At 44.4% G+C, this 17,980-nt stretch overlaps 1 protein-coding gene across 2 annotated transcripts in view; it reads right to left on the bottom strand.

Moving 5' to 3' along the window:
• The window catches only part of LOC118399352 (spectrin beta chain, non-erythrocytic 1), a 119,068-nt gene that overhangs the window by 1,616 nt on the left and 99,472 nt on the right, over positions 1-17,980 (bottom strand). For both annotated transcript variants that reach the window (XM_035795379.2, XM_035795370.1), the window contains 18 exons: positions 17,533-17,735; positions 17,116-17,206; positions 16,688-16,834; positions 15,926-16,189; positions 14,018-14,242; positions 13,191-13,280; positions 12,725-13,009; positions 11,491-11,621; positions 10,656-10,860; positions 10,184-10,558; positions 9,759-10,003; positions 8,471-8,609; positions 7,201-7,285; positions 6,845-7,041; positions 6,105-6,205; positions 5,747-5,801; positions 1,389-1,591; positions 118-291 (listed from right to left, as the gene is read on the bottom strand). In XM_035795379.2, the coding sequence (XP_035651272.1) occupies positions 118-291; positions 1,389-1,591; positions 5,747-5,801; positions 6,105-6,205; positions 6,845-7,041; positions 7,201-7,285; positions 8,471-8,609; positions 9,759-10,003; positions 10,184-10,558; positions 10,656-10,860; positions 11,491-11,621; positions 12,725-13,009; positions 13,191-13,280; positions 14,018-14,242; positions 15,926-16,189; positions 16,688-16,834; positions 17,116-17,206; positions 17,533-17,735 (3,215 nt within the window). The remainder of the gene's footprint in view (positions 1-117; positions 292-1,388; positions 1,592-5,746; positions 5,802-6,104; positions 6,206-6,844; positions 7,042-7,200; positions 7,286-8,470; positions 8,610-9,758; positions 10,004-10,183; positions 10,559-10,655; positions 10,861-11,490; positions 11,622-12,724; positions 13,010-13,190; positions 13,281-14,017; positions 14,243-15,925; positions 16,190-16,687; positions 16,835-17,115; positions 17,207-17,532; positions 17,736-17,980) is intronic.

The following is a 17,980-nucleotide window of genomic DNA, read 5'->3' as shown; positions in this document are numbered from 1 at the left end:
TGTAAAAGGAAAATAAAAACTTGAGTAATAAGTCAAGCTAACTACTGTACTGTATGCAAGAGCTCATCTTCTGATAATACAAGACACATAGGGAGCTATACAGCAAATAGTGCTCACTTCAGTTTGAACACATGCTTCTTCTTCTTGTAATCGAGGGCGATCTCACATGCAGCGTCCTTCAGGCTGATGGGGATCTCGCTGTGATAGGGGATGCCCTGGCTGGCACTCTTAATGTCTTTGTAGAAGCCCATTTCCCAGTTGTTGATCACACAATACACATTGTGCCAGGATCTGAAACCACAGGAAACACAGTTATCAGAGTCTGTTCAGCTAAATAAAATGTTGGCATTATTGTAAGGGGAAAGTATTTGGCATGCATGAACATGTCCAGTAAGCATACATGTTAACTCCCCTATGTATTTATATGGCGAAAACGTTTAATTTGGCTCTATACTCCAGTGTTTTGGATTTGAGATCAATTGTTTTATGCGGCGACAGTACACAATGTCACCTTTTATGGAAAAGGGTGTTTTCATATCGGTTTAAAAATTAAAGCGCTTTATGTATCTAGTTCCCTCATTTGAAGGTGCATATTTGGACAAATGCACTTAGAATTTATTCCCATATTCATAGCACACAATGACATCAAGCTTGTGACTCTACAAACTTGTTGGATGCATTTGCAGGTTGTTTTGGTTGTGTTTCCGATTATGTCGTGCCCAATTGAAATGAATGGTAAATAATGTATTACAAATGTTATTGTAAATAAGAAAAGAATTAGTTTCTGAACACTTCTACATTAATGTGGATGCTACCATGATTATGGATAATCATGAATGATTTGTTAATAATGATGAGTGAGAACGTTAGATGCAAAGACCATGCCCCCATGGTAGCATCCACATTAATGTAGAAGTGCTCAGAAACATATTCCATTCTTATTTACAATAAGCGACTCAAAAATGACACAATACACTATTTACCATTCATTTATATTGGGCAAAACAGCCGAAGCACAACCAAAATAAACTGCAAATGCATCCAACAAGTTTGTAGAGTCACAAGCTCAATGTAGTCAATGCGTGCTAGGAATATGGGACGAAATACTAAACTTTTGACTACATTTAATACACTATAAGTGAATTTGACTATGTATCACCTTAAAATGGGGGGACTAGATACATAAAGTGCTTTCATTTCTAAACCGTGAAACAGATATGAAAATACCCTCAAATAAAAGGTGGCATCCTGTATTGTCGCCTATCAAATCCAAAATGCTGGAGTTTAGAGCCAAATTAAAAGATTTAGCTTCGCTGTCCAAATAAATACTAAGGGGAGTGTATGTGAATTGTGTGTGTGTGTGTGTGTGTGTGTGTGTGTGTGTGTACCTGCTGGATGCCTTCTTGTTGTGACCCTCCCACTCATGTTTGCGGTGCAGGAGGCCTTCCATCTGGTTGACTGGGGTTGAGTCCAGGGACTTGGCCGGCAGCGTGGCAGCCTGGCTGGGCTTGCCCTTGCGTGCTGCACTGGGCGACCCGCCTGGGCTGGGCTCCGCCACCCCATTTACAATGTCACTTCCCTCCCCATTGTCCTGAGGTAGACAGAAACTGGTATTAGAGAAAGCTGGGGCTTGGTAGACAAAACACACAGTGGGGATGGAAATCAGAGAGTTGGCTTCATTCATAGCAGGATCAGAGGCTGTGTAGAAACATTCAGTACTTTCCGTTTGATTGCTATATTATATCACAATGGCTTTAAGACAAGTAAAGTTAAGTAGAAAGGGGTATTCTATACGACTAGGCCTACTCTACTGTAAATGATACCCCCCAAAATATTTTCATCACAATATGTGTCCTTATTTCCATTTGATGAGTAAAACAGCCTCTGGGTAGGTATTTGTATAAATCAAAACAATGCCATTACACCAGCATCAAATTTTTAAACGTGCCTGAATTTCACAATTATAGCCCAGCTTCATCAAAATATGAATGGCAGACACTGAACCCCAGAACTGAGTGTTTGTGCTATTCTTACATCATGTCTCAATCTCTGTGTCACCCACAGTGTCTCAGGTCTTAAGGTTCAGTGCCTGGAGTGAAACTTATCAAGTGTTTAACTCCATCTCAGTCTCTTTCTGACTCCTATCTCGAACCCTCTCACTCCATCTCTCCAACATTGAATGCCATCTACTTGGGACAGTTGATTTTTTTTACTTCTACACTAACTTGACTCTGATCAAACGACTCAATCTGACTGATTCATCATGAACCTCTCTGACTCCATCCGAATCTTGAGACGAACAGCCTCTAAAATGACTCACTTACACTAACTCACAGTTGGATTCACTCTCACTTATACTAACTCACTGTTTGACTAACTCAGATTCCGACCCATCTAAGCACAGTTAGGCGGAGACTTTGCAGATAAAAATCAATTTATATAGATTCTGAGAAAAGCTGGGACCATACAGATTTAGAAGAGCTTTGGTTTATGGGATTGGTTAAAATGGGACCGGAGTCCAGCCGAGACAGCGAGAGAGATAATTTCAAAGACATGCACAGATCAGGGGTTAAGACATGCAAACCACATTGCCACACCCACACAAAATATTGTTGGAGAGAAAGAGAAAGCCAGCGAAAGGGAGATAAAGTCCAAAATAAAATCCCAAACAATTAACACAATTGCTTGAACTCATTATTCATTTTACGGTATGAAGGGGAATGCAAAATTGGCCAGTTAAAAGATTTTATCACAACACACCCACTCCAATTTGTCACTTATTACCCATTACTGAGCTCTTCAAGGCTGGACCAATCGTGGACACTTTTACTGAGAGCTTGCCAGGCGATGGACAAATCCTGGATGCTTATACAGAGATCCTGCCATCGGCTGGACCACCAATACTGGACTGCATCGCTGCCAGGTTTTGCACCGTTCGATTGGTGCAACATGGGACTGATATTTCTCACCACCTCTTTGTTAAATGTTCAGGGTAAAAGCTAAAATAGTTTTCGCTTGGGCTAACACTCATATAGGTAATCATATTATCAATGGTCACATCTGCACCCTCATTCTATCTCAAATATACTCTCCAAATATACTCTTATAATATGAACCCAGTTACCTCCACATAAATACGGAAAGAAGTCTGATCATCTCAAAGTTTGATTACTGTGAAGGAGGATCACTTTGATAGCAGTAACTGTAGTTCCCTTAGAAATGACCCTTTTGCAGAACTAAAAACACTAAACTTAGAATTGCTCAAACATTGATCTCTCAGTTTGGATGGGTACCTTTTTACACCAAAGCAAAATACTGGAGATTTATTGTCAGAAGTCTACTGGATAAATGATATCAACAAGAAAATTACATTTAAAAAAGGGTATGAAAAATCAATGACACTTTACTTGACACCGAGTGTCATAACATGTTATGACATGGTCATAACCATAACCACAGCTGACATATGGTCATAACACTTATGACAAGTTATGTCAGCTGTTACGACATATGACATGATTATGACTGCGTGTTATGACACTGGGTGTCAAGTAAAGTGTTACCCAAAAAATATTTGAAAAAGTATTGTACATCAATATGTATAAAACCACCCCAGGATGAAAACATAGAAAATACACACAGAAAAAAAACACAAAAACAGTGGGCACTGAAAGTGAAAGGTGATTACCAACATGTTAATGACATGCAAAACAATATACCTAACATAAGACATGAGGACAAAAACAGTGTTATTTTGTAGACGGCACAAGGACAACAAAAACCGGACATACATGGGGAGTGATTGACTCTAACAATGTTTTATTGGGGAATGTGCGTTAGTGGGTTGGGGATGCTGAAATGATTCAACGTGCAACATGACCAGGAATAAAATGAAGATCTGATGCACAGAGCTAACATGAAGAATGATATGAGAAACAAGAAGGTAGGTATCATATAACTACTGAGACCCAATGACCGGAATAAATTGGAATGTGCTTACACCCCTCTACACACACACCATGACTGGAACAACCCTACAAACAGAATTACGACGGTGAAGCATAGTGAAATGAATCATACATAGTGAAATGAATCATACATAGTGAAATGAATCATACATAGTGAAATGAATCATACATAGTGAAATGGTATTTGAGATGGTACTTTCTGACAGTGGTATAACGTGTGGTATGGATGTGCAGGTCATGTAAATGGATGGATGGATATCTGGGGCAGATAGCTACTTACTACTTTTGATTTCCTATTCTCTTGAATTTTATTTAACCTTTATTTATTCAGGCAAGTAATGGAGATAAAATCTAGTTTGCAAGAGACCTGGTTGATTTGATCTGGGGCAACTTGAAACCTGAGACTAAAGAAGACGATTTAACTGCATTACTGAGGCAACGATTAAGCCATGTATTTTGTCTGTCAGTTATTCAGGTTCCACATGGTAAGTTTGTAAATAATAACGTACACAAAGAGTAATATCATCAGGGATGGAGATGGGAGGAGAGGAGTGTTGGGCTGAGAGGCGAAGAGAAGAAAAACAGGGATAGAAGAGAGAAGGGAGAGAGGAAAAATAGGGAATAAAGACTAAAACCTGACAGTAGAGGGGAAAAAAAGTTTTATATAAAGAAAATATACGAGTGGGGGGGGGAAGGAGGGCGTGTTCTTCTTTGTTCCCACGTATATACACACCCACACGCTGTGCTCATTCTCATTCTAGACTACGTAGTGCTGTCGTGCTTCTGTGTCCCATTATGCCTTTCTCTGGGGTCAATAGGTCAATAGACCATGTCAATCTACAGTGAATACAATTAAATAAATTATCTTTTGCTCAAATCTCAAAATGTTCAATTAGGAAATGTTGTACTGCTTTTGAAATAGGGTTGCCTAACTCAAAAACGGTTTAATCTTCTTTCTACTTTCTCATTTGATCTCAGCCCAGCTTACATCTAATCAGTAAATACTACAGTATTTAGCTGCAGCAGTGGAGGCTGCTGAAGGGAGAACGGCTCATAATAACGGCCAGAACGGAGCAAATGGAATGTCATCAAACACCTGGAAACTACATGTTTGATGTATTTGATACCAATCCACTGATTCCGCTCCAGTCATTACCATGATCCCGTTCTCCCAAATGAAGGTGCCACCAGCCTCCTGTGAGCTGCAGCTAGCGTTTATCAGCCGTCCTCAGCGGAGTGTTCGATCAGTATCAATAAAAGGTACCAGTCGGTTTGTAGGAATATGAAGATAAAAAGACGAAAGCATAAATAACTATACGATTGGCCCCCCAAAAAAATAAATCTAGTACCCTGCTACTGTTCATCTATGTTCAGTCCTGCAACATCCATATGATAAAATAAGACTAGGTGAATAAAAACTACAATAAATGAAACTGCAATCAGCAAAGCTAATTTTCATTCAAATGCATTATGCAAATAAAAAATAAAAAGGAATAATCAAGGTAGAATTAGTATAGTCTCCTGTAATGGAATTAGGATACGGCTAAATGGTAAATGAGGAATAAGTGTGACTAACTAACTGTCAGAACCATTGGTGGTGGTGGGGGGTCAGGGGTAGAGGGGTGTACAGTCCTCTCCCTGTGGTGGGGGCAGGGGTTCAAAGGGCAAGGCAGGCATTGGGGGGTCACGGTCCAGCCCGCCCGCCTTTCTCGCCCAGTCCCAGTCCTGCGGGTCTGAAAGCTGCTGTACTTTTGGTAGGCTGGGGAGCGGTAACTAACCCGAGGGGAGTCCTGGTCCGATGGCAGTCCATTCAGAGACACCTGCTCACCCTCCCTGTAGGGACAACACACAGAGACACAACAGTAAGTCTCAAACATAGTGCAGGATAAACATACTGGGACAGTCATAGCGTACAGTATAGAGACAACAGTCAGTCTCCAACGCTGTACTGCAGTATCTATAAACACACACAGAAAACTTTCAGTCTCAAACACCGTACTTAAGTCTTTATAAACACACTGGGATAGTCATAACACCAGAATACAGCATGCCTGCTCAGTCTAAACATAGACACAGAGCAGACACAAACAGACCAAACACATTATTTCAGTATGGTGCTCCAGGCTCATATCGTACTTCTGCTGTGGCGATGTCGTGTCCGTCTGGGTCTCTGCAGGTGGGGGATTTCTCCTCCTCTCCTCCTCCTCTTGCTGTCTTCTCACTTCCAGTAATTCCATCTGCATCACGAACAGACACACATCATTAATGACCAACAGAATTTGTCCAATTGAAATTTAAACATTTAAGTAATTTCATTAAAGGTGCAGTCAAAAACATGATTTTTCTGTGATTTATATATATTTCCGCACTACGAGGTTGTAATTACCGGTATACTGTGAAATTGTGAAAATGACGGTAATTCCCTTTTAGTGTAAGAGCTGTTTGAAAATGTCGTCTGAAATTTCAGCTTGTTTGGCTGGGTGGATTTTTTTAACTTCCTGGTGACATCACCAGCAGTATACATTCGTAGACCAATAACAAAGAGAGTTTGCCCTCCTCTCTGACAAACAGCTAGTTCAGGTTACACATCCTTCTCATTCGGCTCCTCTGTCAGAACACTCCCAGACAGTCCTAGCAAAATTCTTGCTTGAGAAATTGCATTTAAAAAATGTTTTTTTTTTTAACCATTTTAATTGAAAATAATCACAGCAAGGTACTTCATTGCATTGGACCCTTACATCACGATTTGACTGACAGACAAATGTGATGAGAGCATTGCAGATGGATGTCTAATCTATTTAAAAACAAAATTGATTGAGTTATTAGATGGTTTAACTGACAGCCCAGTGAGTTGTGAACATCCCCCGACCTCTCACCGTAGTCAGCCGTTCCAGAGCAGAGAACCGCTCTTCCCAGGTGGCAGCTGACTTCTCAAAGGCCTCGTGTCTCTTGATGAGTTTCTCCACTTCATCCACGTTCTGACCCATCTCCCTGCTGGACAGGTACGGCTCCTGTCCCAGCAGCCACGACTCGGCCACACCCGCGTCCCTTCCAAACTGGTGCACCTCCAGAACTGGGCAGAAACACAGCTAGGTCACACACCACGGCAGTAAAAAGTAACGGTGATACCTTTGGAAATACCAAGGGACTGTGGGATAATGCTCGGTGAGCCCCAAGGCACCACTCTTAGTTAATACTGTGCAACAGACTGAAAACAATTTGATAGAATTACCCAATCTAAGCCACTCCCATCTGTCCTCCCACTTGTCAATCATGTCTTTCCTCTTGTCCGTCAACTGTAGTAACTTCTCTTTGATCTGAAAATGGAAGGAAATTAAGTTAAACGAGTCTAAAAACACCATACATTTAATGACGCAACACAAAACCAGAGGGAGCCACATTTCCATCCGGAGACCGAAAGAAGGAGAATGGGGGTGAAGAAAGAAACAGGGAGCGGAGGGGAGAAGGAGGTACAAATCTGTGAGGGTGTTTTGAAATTGTTGGCCTCTCACCTCCTCTAATGCGTAGTGTTTTCGTGCCAACAGGGACTTGCCCAGCTATACATTTAATGACGCAACACAAAACCAGAGGGAGCCACATTTCCATCCGTAGACCGAAAGAAGGAGAATGGGGGTGAAGAAAGAAACAGAGAGCGGAGGAGAGAAGGAGGTACGAATCTGTTTTTTATTTTTTATTTATTTCACCTTTATTTAACCAGGTAGGCTAGTTGAGAACAAGTTCTCATTTGCAACTGCGACCTGGCCAAGATAAAGCATAGCAGTGTGAACAGACAACACAGAGTTACACATGGAGTAAACAATTAACAAGTCAATAACACAGTAGAAAAAAAGGGGAGTCTATATACAATGTGTGCAAAAGGCATGAGGAGGTAGGCGAATAATTACAATATTGCAGATTAACACTGGAGTGATAAATGATCAGATGATCATGTACAGGTAGAGATATTGGTGTGCAAAAGAGCAGAAAAGTAAATAAATAAAAACTGTGGGGATGAGGTAGGTGAAAATGGGTGGGCTATTTACCAATAGATTTATGTACAGCTGCAGCGATCGGTTAGCTGCTCAGATAGCTGATGTTTGAAGTTGGTGAGGGAGATAAAAGTCTCCAACTTCAGCGATTTTTGCAATTCGTTCCAGTCACAGGCAGCAGAGTACTGGAACGAAAGGTGGCCGAATGAGGTGTTGACTTTAGGGATGATCAGTGAGATGCACCTGCAGGAGCGCGTGCTACGGATGGGTGTTGCCATCGTGACCAGTGAACTGAGATAAGGAGGAGCTTTACCTAGCATGGCCTTGTAGATGACCTGGAGCCAGTGGGTCTGGCGACGAATATGTAGCGAGGGCCAGCCGACTAGAGCATACAAGTCGCAGTGGTGGGTAGTATAAGGTGCTTTAGTGACAAAACGGATGGCACTGTGATAAACTGCATCCAGTTTGCTGAGTAGAGTGTTGGAGGGTGTTATGAAATTGTTGGCCTCTCACCTCCTCTAATGCGTAGTGTTTTCGTGCCAACAGGGACTTGCCCAGCTCGATGCAGTTGGTAAAGCTGTCGTTACGGGCGTCGATCTCAGCCTTGATGCCCTGGTGGTTGTTCATCAGGAGCTCCACAGACGACACGTCCCTTGAAGACACAACAATAAGCCAGTTACACACTGAACACACCAAGGTCCTAATGTCCTTTGGTTAGGTTACCTGGGGTTTAAATTACCCAAGAAATGCTGCTTACGTTGCTACTTACGATGCTAGCATATGTTTTCTAAAACCACATGTACATACAGTCCAGACAGGATGCTGACACCCAACGTATTTCAGTGGACTACAGCCTTCAACATAATGATGTTCCAGGGTGAGTACCTGGGACCATGCTGTTATCAAACTAAACACTAGTCTACTCTAGTCAGGATAGGGTGTCATTCTCTCGGACAGTGGAAACAGAGCAATGCAATTGCTGACACAAACCAAGTCTCTCTCTCAATTCCCCTCGCCCACCCGCTTTTTTCCTCCTTCACCCCATTAGCCATCCATCTTTCTTCCCCCCTTTCTTTTCCTCCAGTATCTTTTTTCCACTTCCCCTTACATCATCATTAGCCCCTTATGCCTGACTGTCTGTCTCTTATCTTTTCTATTTCTGTCTCCTCCTATCTCTCTCCCCCTCTCTCTTCCTCTCTCCCTCTTCATCTGTCTCCATGGTAAGCTGCTGGCTGAGATTCAGCTGAGAGGCACAGATAATGAAGGCCTTGTCGACCCTGGTGATTATCACAATTACAGCTGAAACCAGAGCCAGATAAGGGCTTGGTGTGCTGCTTTGTCCCTGAGAGGAGAAGACATCCTGGGACATTAATTGAGTATTGATACATTGACTATTCACCATTTTCTGCAGCTGCATCTTCAGTGGTTATAAAAAGAACCATCCGTGGGTGGCAATACATTCAGCTGCGTCTTCAGTTGAAAACCTGGGCTACACTACAGTGCCAGAGCTACAGCATTCATACAGAGGGTTGTTTGGGGTGAGCTAGTGTGGATAACTTTGTAAATAACAACAATCAGAACATTGAGGATTAGATACATAAATCCAGACCTGAGAAAGTGTGATTACAGCGTAAGCTGCAGACCAAAAGCTGCTTACAGAAAACTACAGAGATTACTGACACCTTCTTTTCTGGCTTTTGTTGGGGAGTCGGTAGGAGAAAAAAAATGTGTACTGCAATAATGCCAAACTATTAAAAGAACCAGCCTGAGGCAAAACCGCTTCCCATCAGGTTCACGGTACCTGGGCTTCTCCTGAGCCTCGATGAGGCGGATGACGTCCTCCATCCAGAGCATGAGGTCTCGGACCATGCTGAAGAAACGGAACTTGTCGCCGGTGTCGAGCAGTCTGACCCTGCGGCCGTCACAGGCCTCCAGCAGTGTTCTCCAGGCCTCCAGCACCTCACCCTCTCTCTTTTGGATGTCATCAGCCTTGTCTCCGGCATAGGCAGACTGCAGGCGCACAGCATCCTCCTGCAACATCCTCACCTGGGGAGGAAAAGGGAGAAATATGGGTAGGCAGATACCAAATGTTGAGAAGTCTTGTCTATGATCTGTGAGAGATTCACCTTATAGCTGCACATTTAGTTAAGGCTGTAGTCCAACCTCTGTTTTAGGCATTTTGGCTTTCTGGCTACTGGCTCCGTCTCTCTGGTGTCATTGTCATACCTGTGTCCCCAGGGCTTGGATGTCGTGTTCGAAGGTGGTGTGCATCCTCTGCAGGGTCTCCACTGTGTTCTGGTCCCGGCCCAGCTCCTCGGGCAGCTTCTTGTGTTTGTCCAGGATGCGGTTGAGGATTTCCTTGGCATCGTGGTAGAACTTGTGCAGCTCGAAGGACGCCGCCAGGATCTGCGTGCGTGTGTCAATCAGCTCCAGCAGGTCGGCCCACGCCTCATTCAGCCCGTCCTTCCACTCGGCGATGGTAGCCGCGTCGGCGTGGCCCGAGTTAATGAGTTCGTCCGCCAGCTGGTTGACAGTGTCCACACGCTCTTGACCAATGTTGCCCGTGTCGCGAGCAAACTCACGGAAACGCTCCTGAAGCATCTGTAGAGGGAGATTATCACAGCAAAGTCTGAATGGACATATTCCGCAAGATACTCTGGCAACAGGGGAACATGGGTGGCAGGGTGGCACTACATACCGTGACATGTTCATAGTCCTGTCCCAGCTCATGTGACCCAGCCACCACCTCCCTTTCAGCGATCCACTGCTCCAGATCATCCACCTCCCTGTTGAGCTGAAAAAGACGGAACCTCTCGTCTAGCTTCCCCCTCCTCTCCTCCGACAGGTCCTTGAGCCCCGCGTACAGCTTATCCACCTGGGACTGACGCATGCCGATCCGTTCACTACACAGCAGGAGGAGGGAGGAGGAGGCAGAGAGGGAGGGGGTTAGGATATAGGAACTACATTATCCTATCATCGCTATCTTCGGGGATGCTAAACTGTCAAGTGTTAAACCTCTGCGTGGTTAAATCCTACTTCAACTCAGCAGGAGTGGAGCTTAACCTTAACACTGATCTAATGTTAGTTGTCTGGTACTGACTGACCACTCTGGGTTTAAGCCCTTAAGGGGATAGTTAGGAATTATGGCAATGCAGCCCTTTATCTACTTCCCTAGAATCAGATGAACTCGTGGGTACCATTTTTGTGTCTCAATGCACAGTTTGAAGGAAGTTGCCAACTAACGTTAACGCAATTGCTAACTAGCATCAGCGCAATGACTGGAAGTCAATGGGAACAGCTCCTTTAAAAGTTCAGTCATTGCACTAATGCAAGTTAGGATTGGCTAGCAAAACCACCTCTAACTTCCTTCACATTGGACATAAAAATGGCATTCACGAGTTCATTGCCAAAATCATGAACTATCCCTTTAACGTTCTTTAGTCTGAAATTGGTGAATAGGACCATGGATTCAACTTCCAATTTTCACTGGAGGGGATTGTTAACCCTGAGGATAAGCCCCTGAGACCCCTCACCTTTCTGGGTGTCCGGCGGCCGTCAGGCCCCTGCTGGTCTTGGAGAGCTGGTGGACAGTCTCAGCATAGTCCTCCACAGCCTGCTCCAGGATCTGGTGCTTCTTCAGCATGGCCACGGAGCTCTGTTCATCCTACACAGAGAGAGTGACAGAGTCAAGGTACAGACACAGACAGTGAGTATGAACAGGCACATTACAATCAGTGTAGAGGGCACAGTATTGACTAGAAATAGACTAGTCTCACAGAGATCCAGGCCTGTAGAAGGAGACTTAAGGAGTCAAGGACAAATAGAATGATGGCCTGGAAGACTTCTCTCTGTCTACTCACCTTTCACATCCAATACCACACAGCCCTCGCTGAATCTCAAATCATCCCCTCGCCCTTAACCAACTCGCTCAGACGTCCCTCCATTGTCACGTGTTGCTAACAAAACTCCAGAGAGTGGCGAAGGGATCAATTAACCCATCAACTTCGGGACACACTCCTGACTTGGATGATGCAATTCATGTTCCACTTTTAAATAACAAAACAAAAATTAAATTCAAATGAACAAATCCCTCAGTTTGTTTTATGTGTCAAGTCTTGGAATCAGACACAAACGCATGCGTCATATAATTAGGTACGCCTCTCAACTATTTTGTATTTTGTTGGGACAGCTCTGGAGCCTGCAACCTTGCTGGCTTGGTTGAAGAGGCTATCGGAGGTCTTAATTAGCTCCTGTACCCTCTACATTTTTCACTCCTTCAGTTTTGGGGCACTTATGCAAATGGAGGGCAGAGCATCAAGGAAAAGGGGAATAATTGGGATTCAGCCTGTTAGACCAAGTCACTGCCCTCCACTGACTTCCTAATTTCTCCTCGTGACAATGACCCACTTCTGCCTGGTAAACCAACAACTTACTGTGCAATGGTCATAGAACTAACTCTACCAAGTGCAGCAATACCCCTGGTACAGTATCAACCAGCCCTCCTATCCAGCAGCTTTGCCCTGTTACAAAAAAGCAGCTTGCCCTGAAACCAAACCCAATTTCCTATTCAACTTTTCCCCTACTAATGATCCATCACAACAAAATACTGGAGTACAACCCACCAGTCCTAACCAAAAACCACTTTGTATCTCTAACGGCTTGCTACTCATCCTATCAGGTCCAGTCACCATCCTACTTCACATTCAAACCCCATTCTGATTGCTTATGAATAGCAATTTTAGCTTTCAGACACACTGCACCCCTCACCTTGGCTTTCTCCTCTGACATCATATAGAGCTCCTGCTCGCTCATCCAGGCCTCAGCCTCGGCAGCATCAAAGTAGTACTGCTGGGCCTTGTGGGCCTCCTCCAGGCGTCCATGGCGTTTGGCCGTCTCCTCCAGGATCTGGGCCCACAGGCGCCGCAGGTCGGCCAGCCGCTGGCGGATCCCCTCGCCGCTGGGGCTGTTGTCGTCATCCTTCAGCACCTGCTGACTCCGCTCAAAGATGTCGTCACAGCGCGGCTGGTGGCCCTGGATCTCCTTTTGCAGGGTCTGGTGGGGGAGAGGTCAAAGGGCAGCAGGTCAGAATGATGTCGGCTGATTTAAAAGTACAGTGGTTATCTGGTACAGAAATAGATCTGTTACTGGATTCTAATGGTAGTACTGTAAATGCTAATATTCTATGGATGGAAATACTGTTCAAGGTTCAAACTGACGGGAGTTTGTTTCTTACCTGGTTTTTCTTGATGAGTAACTGGACTGTTTGCAGGTTGTTTCCGTGGTCTGTAGATGTTGCCAGTGGCATTCTCTCTTCAACCCAGAGCTATGAGGAAAACACAGAAATAGGTAGGAATAATTTTCAGAAGACTGATACATTGATGTTTCATTTCTGTCATTGCATTTGCTACAACAGCTAACCACTTGAAAAGCATGATTTGGGCAAAGCGTTTTTTTTGGAAAGCATTTTAAATGCAGTTGATGACATACACAGATGAGACACATCAGTTCTATTCAGAGACCCAACCCATTCATTTCAAAACACGAGGCCTGCTCCTTCTTGCCTGTATGAAAGGAGTCAATACAGTCATTACAATAATAAACAAACCCTCACAGCTATGAAAGCATGCACCTGCTGCTACTCTTAGTGGGTGCCTTCCCTCAAAAGAGGAGAAAAAAAATACAAAATAGTGATTTTTATCACTTAAATCACTTCAGACACAAGGGAACTGCTCTGCTGTTCAGCTTCTGCTGCTATTCCACACTACCATAGGGCAGGGATTTCACACAAGCACAAACGTACTGTAGCCTATTCACATTTGCATAAAAATACAATTAACATTTGCATAAGTAGGCATACAGTACGTCATCTCTTTTACTCGTTCTCTGAAACACACATGTGCACGCCCACACTGAGACAGACATACAGGCAGACACACATACAGACAGACAGCCACACAGACAGACACACACACAGAGACAGAAATGGATCACAACATCAGACAGACAGAAACAGACAGACACACGATTAAAGATGAATGATTAAAGGCTTAATGTACTTACGATCTCATCCTCCACGTCTCTGTTGAACTGGTGGATCTCGCGGGAGGCCATGAGGTTTCCCTTCCTCTTCCTCAGTGGGTCTAGCAGCTGCTGGAACTTCTTCTCCACGATGCGGCGCTGGCCGTCCACCTCATCTGTGTCCTTCCCCTCCTGGCTGAGGACCTGGGCCTGGCTCTGCAGCTCCTCCACCTCCTTCTGACGCACCTCCACCTGGCTCTCCAGCATCTAGGGACGCCACACCAGGAGGAGTAGAGAGGAGAGAGACAGTCATAGCATGCTCTCTCTAGCTCCCTCTCTGGTCAACCCCCTAGCATGCGTTCCAGAGTTCTCCGTCTCGTTTGTGCTCTAGGAGTTTCCAGTCTCTCTCTCGCAGATCGAACAGACAGTGGAAATACATTCCCTCTCTCACATGCACACATTTTAGGTCTGGGTTACACAAAGGATACCATGGGTACACAATCTTTAATAACACAGATAACCAATAAGGCACAGGGGGTGTGGGATATGGTCAATATACCGCGCCTAAGGGCTGTTCTTGGGCACGACGCATCGCGCAGTGACTGGACACAGCCCTTATCCGTGGTATATTGGCCATATACCACAAAACCCAGAGGTGCCTTATTGCTATTACAAACTGGTTACCATCGTAATTAGAGCAGTAAAAATAAATGTTTTGACATACCCGTGGTATACGGTCTGATATACCACGGCTGTCAGCCAATCTGCATTCAGGGCTCAAACCACCGCGTTTATAATTGCTAATATACAATCAGTATTCTCTACTGTATTTCTACCAAGTGCTCTCTGTTCCGCTCCATTTCTCTCTCTGTTTTACTCTGTCTCTCTCACACACACTACACATCTCACAGACACAGAACTGGCTCCTCCACACATCATGGCGAGGGAGAGATAACATAATGGGGGGGGGTGTATGTGAGAAGCATGGGCTGTTACATAACGTGGTTTGTCTGCTCGCTACAGCGCCACTCGCTAGTATGAATAAACTATCTGCATAATAAACCTTGAGCCAACACGGCATATGTGTGCGGTGTAGCTTATGCTGCAATTTTCCTAATTAAAGGAAAAGAGAAAACCTAATATCAGGCTTAACATTTCACTCATAGTTTGGCTATGCAAGTGAACTAATATGAAACCACAATGTAAAAAATATCCCTTATAGGACACATCACTGAACTCTATACTCCCATGTAAACTGGTCATATCTGTATACCCGTCTCAAGACCCACTGGTTGATGCTTATTTATAAAAACCCTGTTAGGCCTCACTCCTCCCCATCTGAGATATCTACTACAGCCCTCATTCTCCACATACAACCCCTGTTCTGCCAGTCACATTCTGTTAAAGGTCCCCAAAGCACACACATCCCTGGGTCGCTCCTCTTTTCAGTTCGCTGCAGCTAGCGACTGGAACGAGCTGCAACAAACACTCAAACTGGACAGTTTTATCTCAATCTCTTCATTCAAAGACTCAATCATGGACACTTTTACTGACAGTTGTGGCTGCTTTGCATGATGTATTGTTGTCTCTACCCTTTTGACCTTTGTGCTGTTGACTTTGCCCAATAATGTTTGTACCATGTTTTTGTGCTGCTACCATGTTGCGTTGCTACCATGTAGTTGTCATGTTGTGTTGCTCCCATGCTGTGTTGTCATGTTTTCCTGCCTTGTTATGCTGTTGTCTTAGGTCTCTCTTTATGTAGTGTTGTGTCTCTCTTGTTGTGATGTGTGTTTTGTCCTATATTTATATTGTATTTATTTTTTAAATCCCAGGGCCCCATCCACGCAGGAGGCCTTTTGCCTTTTGGTAGGCCGCCATTGTAAGTAATAATTTGTTCTTAACTGACTTGCCTAGTTAAATAACTGTTACCTAAAAATAAAAATACAATACCTGTTGTTTCTTGAGCAGGATGTTGACGCTGGTCAGATCTTTGCCGTAGTCGTCTGATTGGATTTGTCCATCCACTCCCACCAGCCACTTGTCCAGGTCGGCACAACTTTGGGTGAACAGCTCGGCCTTGTTGGCGTCAAACAGACACTTGGCCTTAGTCTGGGTGGTGGACTCAAGGTCATCCCACATCTTATGGAGCGCTGCCAGCTTTTCCTTCACCATGGCTTCGGTCTCCGGCTTCTCAGCTATCAGCTGCATCCCGTCCTGGGATTGGGTTGGAGAAAACCATGTTAGGACATTAATGGAGATAAATAGATCTACACTAATATCATTCAGAAAGGAAGACACTGGACATTCTTCCAATCTGACCTGAGCAATGTGACTCTGCCCACAATCACTCATGTATACAAGCATCAATACTGAACTTTCAAACTACTAGTTTTAGTCTGCAGAGCTTATTGCGCTGATTCCGTTGAAAGCTTGTTTTGAAATTAATTCCACTGAACACAAATATAATAATAGCCAACGTGGTTGTTATGACTTAATCTCTCTGCATTTAGTACTAAAATATCCACAACAGAGGGCTGTGCTCAACAGTCTGGAGTGTTTTGGGGGGCATAAGCATCTTTACACAGGGGAAAAACACCCACACACAAACACACACAGAGCTTAAGGGCCACGCACACTCACGAAACATAAACAGGGAGAAGGCATGCAACGAAACTGTCAAAAAGATCAGACAGCCATCATTTAGTCACTGACCTTCTCGATCTTGTCCAGCCACTCCTTGTTTGACTGAAGCTCGGCCATGAAGGCCTGGTGTTTGAGCCATTTGCTGTGGAGGTTCCTGGCTTCGTCGTACGACATGTCCTGAGCCGTGAGCATCTTCTCATTGATCCACAGGGACAGCTGCACACACCAGAGAGCCAATCAGTGAGACAGACGGACACACAGACTCATCCACACAACCACAGTTTGGCATCAACCACAATTACTTAGAAATTCCACCTACAGTACTGTACTCTATAGAGCTGGTGGGAGGAATCAGTGGGTGTTCGGGTTTCCTTGTGTGGGAATGAAGTGTGGGGGTAGCCCTAGCTGGCAGATATGGGTGTTGTGCAGTGGGGGGCTGGGGGGAGTAAGTGAGGGGTGTGTTGTAAGGGTTTGGTAGGGGGCAGATGGCAGCTCACCTCTTGGCAGTCCTGAAGGAACTTCTGCAGGTCTCTGTTATCCTTCAGCTTACAGAGAAGCTCACTGGCCGCCAGGCGGTTCTTCTGATGTCTACACAAACAGAAGGACAGGGGTTAAAACGTGATGGATTTAGCACAGAGAGGTTACGGCTCGAAAACATATTTTTTGTGTATTGGTTTAATTAATTAGACTCCTAGATGATGTTATGCAAACCTGACAAGTGCTATACATACAATTTATTATATGCATGTACATCTTCATTTTATGCATGTAATTCAGTTTAATCTAAGCACATAACATCGCTGCCATAATTATCACTGGAGTAAAACACATTCACAAGATGGCTACCACAAAATCAGCCCCAGTTCTCCAAATACAGAATATTTGTATAGCGCTTTTTACAAAGCATTCAATACCTCTCATCGATAGAGTCCACTTTCTCCTGGATGCGGTCAGCGTTGATGTTTTTGTCACTGACCAGTCTGCGTCCGGTGTCCACCACGGCATTGATCTTCTCCTCGTTGGCGTCCATGGTGGTCATGAAGTCCTCCTGCTTCTTAATGGCTCCCTCTGCCCCCTCCAGAGTCGTGGGCATCTCAGTATGGGCCAGCACGTACTCCTGCGAGAGAGAGAGGAGGGCGAGAGGGAGGGTGGGAGAGAAGGAGAGGGTAGTAGAGGTGTTAGGGAGTGTGCCATTTGACACTTGATCAAGAACAAGCAGGTGACTCTTGTATACTGTAGCCTACTTGTAGCATAGTAACAGCTTACATGGTGTTTCTCTCAGAAATCTTTCTAGAGGACTGAGCCCACAGAGGGTGTGTGCGTCTGATTGGCTCTGATGTGAGTGGCGGTGCTGAACAGGGC

This window comes from Oncorhynchus keta, chromosome 2, assembly GCF_023373465.1.
Source record: "Oncorhynchus keta strain PuntledgeMale-10-30-2019 chromosome 2, Oket_V2, whole genome shotgun sequence".
Lineage (NCBI taxonomy): Eukaryota > Metazoa > Chordata > Actinopteri > Salmoniformes > Salmonidae > Oncorhynchus > Oncorhynchus keta.
Note: the sequence above shows the minus strand (reverse complement) of the source record. Positions and strands in the feature narration are given on the sequence as shown.